The sequence below is a fragment of the Pollicipes pollicipes genome, unplaced genomic scaffold (assembly GCF_011947565.3).
Source record: "Pollicipes pollicipes isolate AB1234 unplaced genomic scaffold, Ppol_2.1 Scaffold_3447;HRSCAF=4054_pilon_pilon_pilon, whole genome shotgun sequence".
Lineage (NCBI taxonomy): Eukaryota > Metazoa > Arthropoda > Thecostraca > Pollicipedomorpha > Pollicipedidae > Pollicipes > Pollicipes pollicipes.
The window spans coordinates 25,468,523-25,483,526 of record NW_023596297.1 but is presented as its reverse complement, the minus strand read 5'-3'; the positions used below and the strand labels follow the sequence as shown (position 1 = coordinate 25,483,526).

Below are 15,004 nucleotides of genomic sequence, written 5' to 3'. Positions count from 1 at the left end.
GCACGGTCCCAACCCTCGGCCGAGGAGGGCTGCGCCCGAGCTGCGGAGCGCCGTCACCGTACACCAGCGAGAGCTGCCGCTGCCCTCGTGTCTCGTCGCCCCGAAACAAACGATAGGTCTTGACCACGTCTGCCGCCAAGTTACTGCTGCTCTAATCCGTCTGTCGCTGTCATATCGCGGGGTTACTGATCTGTTGGATCTGTCAAGTCGTTATGGCAGTGTTGTTATGCGTGGACGGCAAAGTTGTTGCCGTTGTCAACACAGTAGTCTTTCATTGGCGGCAACAAATTTTCCGTAGCTTTGTGAAACGCAATGTGAAATCACTTACAATGCAAAGGTTGCAAATACTTTGTTCGCGATGCATCGCTCATGCGAATGTCGTTATGTTTTTTAGCGACGTTGGTATTTTATTCCGAATATTTGGCTCTTGACAAAATGCGAAATCCCTGACAATGGAAGCGTGAAATACAAGTTTTTATCAGCCGTGTCCAATAGATGTTTCCCGAACTAAGTTCGCAACATTAATGTATCCTGGACTTTGTCATGCGGTTATCGTAGGATATTGAACTCGGTCTCAAATCTCAGTCTAAACGGATGCCAACGCCCGGTACCAAAACCCTTCCAACCCATGAAACCAGTGATACCCATGGACACTACAATCGCAATGCAGCGCCCAAACAAATGGGCAAGGTTATTATTAATCCGTGATTGCCCCCATGACCTAACAGCCGTGATGCCTGTGGGAATATTTCCGATATGCTGGCTGTCCTGCAGCTACGGATCTCCCTTTGTTAAATCGGTTAGGGGACTAAGCTGACAAGGTCGACGTAACCTAGCCCCAAAACTCTGTTCCCCCTCGGATTCCCCTCATACGGACGAGAGCCTTTGCAACATTTGCAGTTACACTACCATCGCGTACCTTTATATACAAACAAAACTGGTGCTTTCTCGTTTGCTAAAACCGGTTCCTATTGCCACACCAATTGGTGAGGCGAGGTACCTATTGGTGCAGACTCACTGATGGCTTCTGCTGGCGCTGATCGTGTTCTCCATTCAACTGGCAGTGACGATTGTGCGATAAATGCAATTGTCGCCGTTGAGGGGGACGTGGGCCAACTTTTCAGGGTCAATCGGTACTTTCAAAAGTTGCCGCATATGGCCGTCAATTGTTCTTTATCCCAACCCGGGTATCATGTGAAAGCTTGCCAAACATTTGCAAACTGTCCAAACAAATGATTGAGTTGGCATGACAGTAACATTAGCCACATTCAGGATGCTGTTTGGTGCCAACTGAACATGCTACTTACGGTGATGCGTCTAGGCATTTAGTGCACGGGTGTCGATTTGTATTCTTTTGGGTGGGCCACTGCCCCCCAATGTTCAATCGGCCCCTCAATGGCGAGTTTGCCCCCCCCCCCATGTTCAACCCCACAAAAAGCCGAGTTTGCCTCCCCCAACCTTCTGGGGCCCAAGTTCATGTAGGACATAACGAATAACAGCTCGAAATTATATAAGATTTGAAGAAGGCTTCTACTTGCTGCTTCACAGCTAGAAGAACCAAGGAAAATGAAGACTGCGATACCACTTCCAGTTAAGTGCGCCTGACTACGTCAGTCGCACTTTTAAAACTGCGCGGTTGTTCCGCGTTTACTTGAGTTCTCTTGTTGTTTTTTTGCCCGTACTTTTCGTGTTTTTAATCACGCGATTTAAAGCTATGGCCAAAAGTAGTCTAGTTTTGTGCTATTGTAGACATATTTTGTCATTATTCAGCGATTTTAAGTTACACAAACCGCGGCAAGCTGTGTTGCTTGGCTACGACGTTTTATCGGAAAATGAAAACAAAGCAAGCTACAAGCCGTCTACATTCGGAGGAACCGTTGCAATGTGTCAACCTCCACTTCAACATGCATATCCAATCAAACAGTTGCAAAACCTGACGATCAACCCCAGCCGACGACATCGATAGCGGTAATCGTCCGACCATGACCACCAACACTAGCCGTGTCGAACATGCCTAACGGGAGTGATGCACCTGCACCCCACCTTGCGGCAGTCGGATGGGATTTTCATGGCAGACATTGTCAGTCACGCAAATCAACACAACTGTGCTCCTGAAGCCGTTTACGTCCAACAACGTTTGAAACCACATAACATCGACTCTACACCCATTAACGAAATCTGGCTTCGACGATCGACGTCAACAAAATCATGATGATGCCCGACGGCAATGTCTTTCGCCGAGACAAAGCAAGCAAACGGATGAGACGAGGTCTGTCTATTCTGTTTGTGGGGAGGGGACTACAGATCCATAACATCACTGGGGGGAAATTGGAGCAAATTCAAGAGGTTATCAATTTTTTAGTATATTTGACGTCTGTTTTTCCCGTTCAACCTAACCAGTCATGTTTTACGAAACTCACTACCGTGGTAATTTTAACCATCGTGACACACGAAAATTCGTCTCCACATTATACTCCGGTATCAGGTCTGGAACATAGGGCTCATTTACCAAGCAGAGAAAGGGCTGCGATCCGCGCTTTACATTAGTCGAGCTCCCTAAGTCAATAAGTGGCTCCTGTGTCGGTCAAGGGGACCACAGTGCCTAATATGGGTCCAGTATTGACAATGAGACCAGCGTCGACTTGGGACGGCGTTCGAGGAGCCCACAGAGGATCCGAAGGGTCCCCAGGACCGATGATCAAGTGCCCGATTGGGGGGGGGGGGGCATAAATGCAGGGCCGGACCATCAAATGTCAGTTAAGGGGCCCCTTGCACCGATTAGGGACACCCTTGGACAGTGCGGGCCTCTATTTCGGTCAAAGATCAACGGTCGGCTCTGTGCCGATCTAAGCCATGGGGGGTCATTTCCTAAGCAGGGACAAGGTGGGAACCCGCTATTAATATTTGAGCTTATCCTATGAAGAGATCAACAGCGACAGCAGCACGAATATACAGATTTCACGTTTACTTGTGTAGTTCTACCATCCAGTTCTTGCAACGGATCGAGGGTCCTATAATGCTAATCCGTTTATATCATAAATCGAATAATTGCAGAGATGGCAAATACTTTCGGAACACCTTCCAAGCGTTCCAATTGACATCCTTACGCGTTCAAAGGTACTTGCTTCGTAAACGTTGCCGTTTTCGTCCGTCCGTGGCCACCGCCTAGTGTTAGACACGGAACCAACGCGGCACGGCCTCTGGAGACGGGAACGCTTGGCGTCGGGGTTTTTGTTGTACGATTTGCGGGCGCACGTGACTAAAACTGGGCTATGCTATTCTTCCCTTACTTCATTCTGAGCAAGGTTCAGCATTCTGAGACCAAAGCAGCTTGATGTGAATGCAAATTCATTGCCTTATTTTGATCTAAGATCCACGTGCACGATGCCCTGTACAACCCAGAAAAAAAATCCGGTTCAGCCCCTGAGTGCTATTGGCTTAGAAAGAGTCCACCGAATCATTGTAGAATGGATGACACCGGCGTGTTTCCTGTTGTTAATTTAATTAAAAATACAAACAGCATTGTATCTATCGGTGACTTCTGGCTTTTAAGAAGAGCAGGGCTCCCTTCGAAATCAAGTGGGCCGTATCCGATGACTTCTTTTATTTTGGGTGGGGCCTTTTCCCAGGGGTAGGGCTTGGTCAGCCCTGTGTCCCACCCCACAGTTACCAAGGCTGTCTGCGTCCCTGCGTCGGTACGCTCATTGAGCATCGAGTATCCGTACGTAAGTTAAGATAACTGAAAACCCAGCTCAACCAGCAACCCAGCAACCAGCGACAATCAACCCGCATTTAGCATGACATTGAAATGACGGGTGCTTCATTTTCACATGCTAGAAGTGAAACGGGTGAGAGTTGCTTTCCCTTCAGAGGCACAACAGCTTAGAAGAATGTCCCCCAGTTGTATGGCTGCCTTGCATTCCGTTTTCATTGAAGATAACGTGGAAAGAAGATTCTCAACAGGAGAGCATCTGCCTCGGCGTATTTGCGGAAAGGTTGAAAACCATACTTCTAACTTATGCTGGAATGAATATCAACGGTATTTTACATGAATTCGTTAACATTGACACTAAATGCATAAGTTTCAACGGTGAAATTTCGTTGTAGTGAGAACTTGTGTGTAAATGTGCTATGATAGCCACACATATTGTGTACACTGGGATGTCCGTGAATCATGGTTGAATATTCTGACATTTGCAAGTTGAAAATCGGCCGGTAATTTTTGGGTGATATCGAGCTCGCCGTTCTTTGACTCAGCTTTTGACCTTGAAGGTCACATGATGTTGCAAAATAAGAGTCGTCTTTAGCGTTTTCATGCCACAATTGACCTTGTAACCATACTTTAGGGAAATCGGAGCTCGTCGCTGAAAAAAATCGCTGAATAAATCGCTAACTTCACGGGCATTGCACTGGACAATCAATTCTTGTAAACGAATGCCCGAATACAGACATCCTAAGCACATAATAGACAAATAATACACAACCATATTTGTTTCGTATGGAACGAGGGCTGCGACCGCATCCCTTCAGCTTCACACAACAGGCCCATTTATGAGAAGCAGATGCAATATGCGAGGCTTCCATGCGTGATTGCTGTGGCTACGCATACGAGCTTGAAAAAAGCCTGTAAGCATCGCACACACACACACACACACACACAGACACACACACACACACACACACACACACACACACACACACACACACACACACACACACACACACACACACACACAACACACACACACACACACACACACACACACACACACACACACCTATATATATATATATATATATATATATATATATATATATATAAATATAACCAAAACATATTATATATATAACCAAAACATTAGGAAACAAATCCGGAGAGGTTTTGGCTCGTCCCCTTACGACGACTTCCTCGAATCTGCCCCCCTCCCAAACCATGTTCAGAAATCGACACCCACGACTTCGTGTACCAACAATCGAGAGAGGGCTCGGTGCAGTATTGATGGACTCGCTCCACCATGGGTGAAGAGGGGCTAAAGCCCATCGGGAAATACATAAAGTGACGCCCCTGTCCTCAGCATCACGAGCGGCGTCATGCGGTTCGCGGCGCATTGAAGTTTCAGCTCCAGTGACTTCCCCGCTCTGTACCAACCGGCATAAAAACCGGACTTATGTTAAAGCCAATGCACCGCTTCCTTCTTGGCGACAGTGGCTTAAGCGTTGATAAAACTGAAACATCGTGCATGAAGGGAAAGCAAATGACGCCTTGCGCGTCGTGCATGTCCTGCACAACCGCAGAGGGACGTTCACGATTCATTTACAAGCAGCAAATTCCATATCACCTTTTTCACCTCTGCTGTAATCGGAGTGTACATGGCTCAAAGCACGAAACTTGTGATAAACATGGAAATATAGCGTTTTGATTGCATTCTGTGCATTTACATTTCCACAAATTGAGCGCTCAAAGAGATATTCTCGTAATAGTAGTGACGTCTCTTTACATGTCAGTGTTTTAAGACCACCGTTGTTATTTAGATGCATGCGCTGCAATTGTCGACGTCCGCCCTTCGCATTCTGCCTCTGATGCGGGGATTCGATAACGCTATCAGCGGTGTCGCATCGTTATGGGTAGTGGCCGAGAATGTATTGGCTTTGTTTCTAGCCGTTGGCGATACATGTCTAGCTGAATTAGAAGTATCGGTTCATTCTTGCAAGTTATGTGATTGGCACCCACCAAATGCTCTGCGTTTGGGGTGTGAGACTGGACAGCCGCACCGTGATTCCCTATTTGAGCGCTATTTTCTTACGACGTGATTGACTGATGTACCACTCAGGCATAGGTGGCAACGAGAGGAGAGCATTTGCTCAAAAACTTCCCAAGTGAGTTTTGCATATCCACTCATGGCTGTTTTTCAATTCTACCCCCCCCCCCTTCGGTAGTGGGGCAGCTGTCAGGATTGAAATTGTTCACTGTTGGTTGATTTCATTGTATATAAAGTTGTGTGTTGCATCAGGAAGAAAAAGAACATATATCAATGTTGCGATTGCTGGCTTAACAAAAGTTGAATTCACGGCAAGAATGTCATAACATGTTTTGCAAGTTAACAATAATGTGTATTGTTTGATGGCACTAATACACATTTTCCTTTCACTGCATGCTGCTCATGAATTTTTCACTGCTGCCATGCCATACTTGTATTTTTGTTAATTTGGAAAGTTATGTAATAATTATATCACTGAGTAAAACCTACAAACTAGCCTGAAACATGCAGATTGTGGCAAACGTGTCCACCGTAGGAGCAACTTTCCAACTGCCACCCATGAATGGGTGACCAGGAGTGCCTATCCCACTATCCCAGCAAAATCACAGCAGCAATATCAATGCATGTACATAATAATTTCTGTGCTCACAGTTAAGTGCATGAACACCCCTGGTAGCAGTGCATATAGATTCACCACATGACCTACGTGGTCAGTGCGCCCCAAAGCCCAAATCACCATCATCATCCCAAAAAGACTCATTGTTAAACTTGGTGCATGCATGCACCAGTTCCAGTGCACTTACATCACATGAATGTCATCTGCAGTGTATGGACTTTTGTATACTGATTCAGTGTTAAAATTTTGACATGTTGTAAGGAATGACATTGAGGTCATCAGCCAGTCATCATGTGCTGCAAAGAAGTTATACTTTGATAAATTATTCAATGTCCTGGTTCCGCTCCACCTCTTTTGCAGCTCCTGGTGTTTGGGAAGGCCATGGTTAATGGGCTGTCCAGGTTTCATCCAAAATCATCATTGTATGCTTAGATTTTGATACCATAAGAGTAGGGTTACCTGCTCTTACCTGTAAGATGCCTGAAATCATGTGAGCAAAAGTGAAGGTTCAGCCATCTAATGAAAATGATCTGTGTATTTTTTTTAGAAAACCACTGTCCTTTATCCTACTTAAGTTTTATCACATGTGCCATGAGTGCTAGATGCAGGTGTTCCATTACAGCATCTCATATATCCTTAATACAGCTGTTCTCTGTAAGATACTGATATATGCTGTGACAAATAGTCATGGCTATACTACACCATAATAATTGTTAAATTGTTTCAGTTTTGTTGTGTATGCTGCTTACCATTGCACTCTTAGCTTATCTTTCCATAAATATGTTTTGATCATTTTGGACAAAATGTCAAGAAACTATTAGAACCCACTGCTAATTGTGGACAGTTTTTTCTTTGGAGATCCTACACCATGCTTCTAAAATGCTAAAACTCTTAGACACTCAAAACCACCTTTGACGTCCATTGGAAACATGCTGTTGTCCGTTATCAAATGTCCACACAGCCATGATGACCTTGGTGTATCATCTAAAACTTGCTGGTGTGAATAAAAATTGTATTTGTTATGCACATTTATTGCAACCATTTGCAACTTTGTGTAGGATTGCTGCCAATTTTTACTGTGGTGAGCTGATTCATGGCAGTCTCATCTTTCTGAAAGCAGCAAGACTCAGAAGGATGTGGTGCAATGTGGTGCAAAAGCATGGTTGAATTGGGCTAAGAGTTTTCTTGTTTGTTTTTCCCTTCTCTCAGTGTAACCTGGTTATGTATGTCAAATAGACAGATAGGATGAGTACTATTGAACCCTACAATCATATGATGCCATGGCAGTCTGATGAGCATGACCTGCTCCTGACATTGCCCCCAAGACCATGCCTGACCTCGTACAAGTGCTTCACCCTGACTGGAGCCCCGCTCGCAGCAAACTCCTGTGGGTTTGTTTCAGACATGACGCCGTGGAGCGGCGGCGCCAGGCGGCCTCTGCCGCCTCCTCCACCGTGTCTTTCAGTACGACCCGCGACGCGCGCACCATCGCCGGCGTGCAGACGTCGCCCAGCTCCTCGGTATGGGCCTCCATCTCAACCCTCCAGAGGGTCCGCTGACGGTGCCCCTCCTCTGTACCGCCCGTTACCGCTCGCTTATTGTCAACCGGGCGTCGTGGGCAGCTGCTCAGCTGGGCGCAGCTATCCACTCATCTACATTTGTCATGGCTGATTGTGGCTGGGAATACAGAAGGCACCATGATGTTTGGATGTGCTGATGACAAAATAAACATGTTTGTTATTCGTGAACTCTGTCATAGACCCAGCCCCAGATATATGACATGAACAATGACTTGTGGACCATCCTCTTGTCACCGCCACTCCGTCTCATATACGTTAGACCGGCGCCCTTTGCCGTGTGTTGCGATGACCTCTACCCCGTGCGCCGATCCCCTATGTTTGTTCGGCTCGATGACGATCACACTCCTCGGCTGTGTCGCAGACATGCTGCAGCGACGTGGTGGAGCCGCTTGACTTCGAAGAATTCCTGGAGGCGCACCAGCTGGAGCTGGCCTCGGACGAGCTGCGCGACCTGCTCGACTCGCCGCCGGACGACATCGACGTGGGCATCATACAGCGCCGATACCGCACCGTCCGGCCGCTGGCGCCCGACAAACACGAGATCGGGTCAGTGTGCTCCCGTCCCCCTGCCACCACCACCGCCGACGCTGCACCGTTTTCCCGCTGCTCCCCCTCCCCCCCCCCCCCCCCCCCACATGAGATGGTGTCATTCCGCGAATCCACCAAGTGTTTGTGTGATCGAAGGGACCCGATACCATTGAATCATCAAAGGAGTAGCTGAGGCCAGCTGATGAAAGCTATAAGTGAGGGTCAAAGTAGTTTGAGTTGTTTCTTTTCTTGTAACATCTTCGGCTTGGTGCTAATTGTGGACAAAGTTCGAGGAGGAGTAGCAGCTGTTCCCTCTCCCTCTTCCCTTTGCTTCTGTAGCCAGTGGTAGCTGCACCCTATGGACGTGCTGCGTGCTGGGTAATGCAAACAACGCTGGTCGTGGTAATGTGCTAATGCTCAAGCCGAATGAGACATTGCCAGTTGCATGACCCTGCCAGACTCAGATTTATGTACATGTATGATATATGGCATACTGATTTGGCCTTCTCATTCCTACCTCAGATCGCTAGACCTGCATGTACAGGAGTGCGTGCGCCACTACTTGTCCGACTGGGTGTACGCCCATCGGCGGTACTCGGAGTTCGGCAGTGCTGGCATCTACCAGCGCTCGCTAGAAGCACAAGTGCAGACATCTGCCGAGCTGTATCAGGAGTACGAGGTTGACGGCGTAGTGGAATTTTCCATCTCTAATGGCGCCAGCAAGGTAACCATTCAAGCGCGTGTAGAACAATGGGGCGCTGCTGAAGCCATTTTTACTGCTCAGTCAGTCACTTTGTACTGTTTCAGTTGTCTGCTGGCCGTGATAAGTTTCAGTTATCGGATGACAGTCCTATGCCGAGGACTGTCGCGAGATAGCTCAAGGAGCGCAGTTTTCGACAGTCCCACGTAGAACACTGTCATGATATAGCTCAGGTGGCGCAGTGTCGACAGTCCTGAGCAGAGATAGCCCAGGTACCGACCTCCTCGGCCGGCTACCGCCCTCCTGAGGGCCGGCCGGCCGCTGACTCCGTCCCCCGGCCGCTCCCAGTCGACGCCGTCCAGCTCGGCCCGCAGCAGCATGCTGATGGCCGACACGCCTCGCGGGAGCTGGGCCTCCCACTTCGACCTGAAGAACTCGACGGCCGATGCGCTGCTGCCGTCGCTGCTGGACCGCGTGCCGACGGACACGCTGGACCGGCTGAACGAGGCGCGCCGTCAGCAGGGCCGCCTGGTGAGACGCCCCGCCCGCCGGCCGGCCACCGCCGCCGCCGCTGGTCGCTGGGGCCGGCCGGGGTCAGGCCAGGGTGATGACAATGACACGGTCGCGGCGCGGATCCAGGCGTCCCCATAGTCCGATTTATCTGTGTGAGAGCATCGGGCCTTGTGGTTCTGTGGCACTAGCCCAGCCTGTGCCAAGGTCAACTGGTGTGAAGACCAGTACATGCCCGATGGGGCGGGGGCGTCACGTCTGGGCACAGGATCGAGTGGGTGGGTGTATTGGAAGCCAACCGGAAAATGCCGTGTCTGACCATGGCTCTGATGTGCTGTGCCACACCCGTGTTTGTGGTCAGGGCCCGCTGTTCGTGCTGTATCACACCCTTACGCACTTCTTCCGTCTGTGGTCAGGGCACACTGTTCTTGCTGTACCACACCCGTACGTACTACTTCCGTCTGTGGTCAGGGATCGCTGTTCTCGCTGCACCACACCCGTACGTACTACTTCCGTCTGTGGTCAGGGATCGCTGTTCTCGCTGTACCACACCCGTACGTACTACCTCCGTCTGCGGTCAGGGATCGCTGTTCTCGCTGTACCACACCTGTACGTACTACTTCTGCCTGTGGTCAGGGATCGCTGTTCTCGCTGTACCACACCCGTACGTACTACCTCCGTCTGTGGTCAGGGATCGCTGTTCTCGCTGTACCACACCTGTACGTACTACTTCTGCCTGTGGTCAGGGATCGCTGTTCTCGCTGCACCACACCCGTACGTACTACCTCCGTCTGTGGTCAGGGATCGCTGTTCTCGCTGTACCACACCTGTACGTACTACTTCTGTCTGTGGTCAGGGATCGCTGTTCTCGCTGTACCACACCCGTACGTACTACTTCCGTCTGTGGTCAGGGATCGCTGTTTTCACTGTACCACACCCGTACGTACTACTTCCGTCTGTAGTCAGGGATCGCTGTTCTCACTGTACCACACCCGTACGTACTACTTCCGTCTGTGGTCAGGGATCGCTGTTTTCGCTGTACCACACGCGTACGTACTACTTCTGTCTGTGGCCAGGGCTCGCTGTTCTCACTGTACCCGCCCGAGACGAGGAGGACGTGATAGAGCGCCGCGCCGCGCCGCCGCTGCCGGCCGAGCACCGTGGCCACCGCATCCTCGTCAAGTGTCTCCAGCTCAAGTAAGACGCGCTCGCGGTGACCTGGGGCGGCGCAGGCTGGCCGGCCCGGGCGCCAGCGCCACCCGCGTGGCGAGCCGAGCCGCTGTCTTGAACCCGTGGGCAGCTTGTGGTGTACGTTTTGGGACGATAGGTGACTGTGTTTGCGCTCTGAAGGCTCAGCTCCTGCCTGGTCTGGGAGCGTGACCGCAGCAACGTCTAACGGCAGTTCAGCATCTCGCCCGCGACGCAGTAGCGTCTTGCGGCTCCGGATCTCTCTGTAACATCTCGCTCTTTTGTGCGGACCCAGTCACGTGTGCAGTGTCGTCTCGCGTGGCGGCGCCAGTCACGGTGCCCGGCGCCGAGGTGCGGAGACGCGTGGCGGTGTGACGTCACCGAGAAGCCCGCAGTGTGAGGTGGCGTCACGCGGCTGTCGTCGGCTGTCGTGACGAGGCTGGCGTCCTGGCAGGCTGGAGGTGACGATCGAGCCCATCTTCGCCTCGATGGCCCTGTACGACGCCGGCCGGAAGAAGAAGATATCGGAGAACTTCTATTTCGACATGAACTCGGAGCAGATGAAGAGCATGATGCGCGACCACGTGCCCTACGTCGACATCAGCACACTCAGCAAGAGCTGCATCTTTGACATCACCTACCCCTCGGCGGACCTATTCCTTGTGATCAAGCTGGAGAAGGTGATGCAGGGCGACATCAACGAGTGCGCCGAGCCGTACATCAATGATAAGGTGGGTCACAATGGAGGTCGCACCGCTGGTCTGTCGCCTAAAGAGTTGACTACAGTACCTACCCTGAACTATTTCCTCATTATGAACCACTGACATGGGCTGGCATTGGGTCCACCGCGGCATGTGCTGCACTCAGTAGAGAGAATGCCGCTGCGACGCCAGTGCGACGGGCCTGACTCAACCCATCAGCGGGACATCGACTTCCCCGACTTCCGGTCGGTCGGCGCTCGTGCCGCGCACTGACTGGACCCCAGCGGACACGAGCGGGCCAGACAGGCCACGTGCCGCTGGAGTGGCGCACGGCTGTCGTGGCCGGAGCCGCTGACGCCGCTAACGCCGCTAATGCCGCGCTCCATCCGCCGCAGAGCCGGGAGAAGGCACACGCCGTGGCGGCCGGCTTCTGCGAGCGGCTCGGCCAGTATCGCATGCCGTTCGCCTGGACGGCCATCTTCCTGACCAACATCGTGGACGGCATCAACAGTCTGGAGCGGGAGGCCGGCGACAGAGACACGTCCAGCAACCCCAACAGTCTCGGTGGGTGCGGACAGGGCGCTCCGGCAGCCTTGGACATCTCTGGTGACTCCCTGAAAAATTCACGCGCGACATTTGCTCTCGAGTCGCAAACGTGCACTCAGCGGGATTTGTGTCCAGCACTGTCCCTTTGTAGTTCGACAGTGTTTTTCAACATCAGCCCTTCTTGAGGTGTCTAATGATCTGACTTGATCTTTTGCGAACGCATCCATAGGGCGACAGAAGTAGTTCACGTTTGCTGAAAATAAGTGCCACCTACATAATCCCATTTAATTTCTAACGTAACCATGTTTGACCATCTAACCATCCAACGCCGTGTTTGACGCTGCAGCCCGCAGTAGCATCTTCTAACCTAATCAAACATACAACCAAAATGCCGCCGACAAATTGCGGCGAACGAGACAAATGGCTAGTACACATCGTTAAATTAGATACATGACGTAATTGCAACGTACGTCGTACGCACGTTGTCTCTGGCGCCGGCAGAGCGCAAGTCCTCCCAGTCGAGTTTCGACCAGTTCCGCAAGCGGCCGGCGGCGGGCGAGGGCGGCGGCGGCAGCGGCGGCCTGGGCCGGCGCGGCTCGTTCGAGCGGCGCAGCTTCAGTGAACGGCGCACGCTCACGCCCGAGCAGTTCGGCCAGAGTCTGCAGACGTTCCGGCCCGTCACGCTCACCGTCGCCAGCTTCTTCAAGCAGGTGAGAGCAGGATGAGCGGGGCGTGCGCCGGCTGCGGGGTGCCGTCGCTGCGCGGTGAGCCCGCCGCGCTTCGCCTCTCGCGCGCGATATGTGGACAAGGTGGTGCGTCTCCCGCCCGCGCACCGGCAGCGTTGAGCGTCGCGCGAGAATGGGCCCGGCCCGTGATCTGGAGCGTGTTCAAGGGCGACTGCGTGCGAGCGTGTCTGTAGAACGCCGAACGGGTCGGAGAGGCGTAACGCCGCGCTTTCGTCGCGCCTGCAGGAGAGCGACCGGCTGAAGGAGGAGGACCTGTTCAAGCACCTGCAGGACCTGAAGCGGCCCAGCAGCGGGCTGAAGAAGCTCAAGTGCATCGGCGGCACGCTCAAGCTGGACATATCGCCGTGTCCGGACGAGGTCAAGAACTGCCTGACGCCGGAGCTGGCCAAAATCAGGCCGTATCCCGGTAAGGCAGGCGCGTCCGGGGGGCCGCAGCGGGTGAGGGCGGGCTATTGACCACCGCCGCGTGACCAAGGCTCGTCCGTCACACACGCCGTTATATTTGGCCGTAGGACGCTGCATGTGAGGCGACCGGCCGGCGCCGCCACTGTCTCACGGCCCGCGCGCTCCGTTGCACGCAGCCGTTCCGCTGGAGGGTGATGATTGTGAGTAGTCGGCGGCGCCCGCCGGCCGCGCTGACCGCTTGGTTTTGTTTCCAGACACCTGTGAGTCGCCTGGCTCACTCGGCCGTCATTTGTAGGGGTATTCGGTTGCGTTTGTGCGTGGGTTTGTGCGTTCTGCCAGCCCGTTTTGCGACGTTGAGCTGGTGCTTGATGCTTCGTCACCTTTGTTAATCAGCTAATTACCATCGCGAGCTATTTGTAGGGACTTCGACATTTTCTTTATTTGTGTGTTTTTTCTAGTGGTGGTCGTCTGGCTTGCTTCTGTCTCTGAGTGGCTTGTCCGCTTTTGTCACCATCCTTGGCACGATCCTGAATCCTGAGGCATCACAACATTGCATGTTGGCTTCCCGTAATTCTGGAGGCCGATAGCTGATAATATTGTACTGCCAATCGTTCGTAGATTTTCCCCGGTTTCATTTCTGGCGTCAGGATGCTAGTGCTTACATTCAGTCTCACTTCGTATCATTCATTTCAATTTCATCATCTCTTCTACAAACCTATCATCTTTTTCGGTTCGCATCGCTGTGTTGCCTGCCGTATGCGGCAGGCGTGCTGGTGTGCGCGGACGCTGCGCGTCCGTCTTCCGCCGAACCGGCGGCGTCGGCGTGACCGTGCGGCGCTGGCGGCGCCCCTCGTGCCCAGTGTACCGTGCCGTGCTGACCGTCGCCCCGCCCGTCCGCCAGACGACAAGTGCCGGCCCTGCAAGGAGCTGCTCGAGTTCCCCTCGCAGGCGGTGTACGAGCCGCACTTCCTCTACCGCAGCGTGCTGTTCGTGTCGCCCAAGAGCGTCAACTTCACCAACTACCCGAACAAGCCAGGTAACGCGGCCCGCGCCGTCGCAGCTGGCTTGAAACACGCACCCCTGGCGGGGTCCCTATTCAACTGCAATTGGAGCTGCTGTTGATTCAGTTGTAGCGTGCGTTCCGATGCACTCATTGGGATTTTCAAACCGTTTGTACCTGCCTGACATGTTCCTATTGCATGCCTTCTACCAGCGTGGTTGCCTGTCAGCAGCTCCGTCAGCGTGAACTATGCGGGTCCACATGCTCTGTCTGTCGTCTGACCTGGCGCAGCTCTGACAAGCTGTCCGTTCCCGCTTCGCCCCGTTCTCTATGGGTTGGTGCTGTTCACCCCAATCCCGGGTGTGCCGCGCCCGCAGGCATATCAGCCCGCAACATCGCCGTGCGCGTGCAGTTCCTGAACGGCGAGGGTGCGGGCGCGCCCATGCCGGTTATCTTCGGCCGCTCCTCCATGCCAGAGTTCGTCAGCGAGGCGCACACGGCCGTCAGCTACCACAACAAGTCAGTGAGGCGCCGTCCGCGTCCAGCACGCGCTCATACGGGCGTGGTGTGATCGATGCGACAGTCAGTGAGGCGCCGCTTGTACCCAGCATGCGCTCACATGGGTGTGGTGTGCTCGGCGCGGCAGTCCAGTGAGGCGCCGCTCTGGGAAGAGCTCTTGCGGAGTCGAACGGTGGATGGGACGTCGGACGCGAGGGGAGATGACG

At 52.6% G+C, this 15,004-nt stretch overlaps 1 protein-coding gene across 1 annotated transcript in view; it reads left to right on the top strand.

Moving 5' to 3' along the window:
• The first annotated feature begins 5,686 nt into the window (after nucleotides 1-5,686).
• LOC119092344 (dedicator of cytokinesis protein 7-like) overlaps nucleotides 5,687-15,004 on the top strand; it is a 36,268-nt gene continuing 26,950 nt past the window's right edge. The window contains 13 exon segments of the mRNA XM_037215308.1: nucleotides 5,687-5,877; nucleotides 7,778-7,895; nucleotides 8,317-8,501; nucleotides 9,006-9,207; nucleotides 9,532-9,714; nucleotides 10,770-10,800; nucleotides 10,803-10,890; nucleotides 11,336-11,612; nucleotides 11,978-12,146; nucleotides 12,630-12,838; nucleotides 13,100-13,280; nucleotides 14,181-14,315; nucleotides 14,657-14,798. Coding sequence (XP_037071203.1) covers nucleotides 5,819-5,877; nucleotides 7,778-7,895; nucleotides 8,317-8,501; nucleotides 9,006-9,207; nucleotides 9,532-9,714; nucleotides 10,770-10,800; nucleotides 10,803-10,890; nucleotides 11,336-11,612; nucleotides 11,978-12,146; nucleotides 12,630-12,838; nucleotides 13,100-13,280; nucleotides 14,181-14,315; nucleotides 14,657-14,798 — 1,979 coding nt within the window. The 5' untranslated portion in view covers nucleotides 5,687-5,818.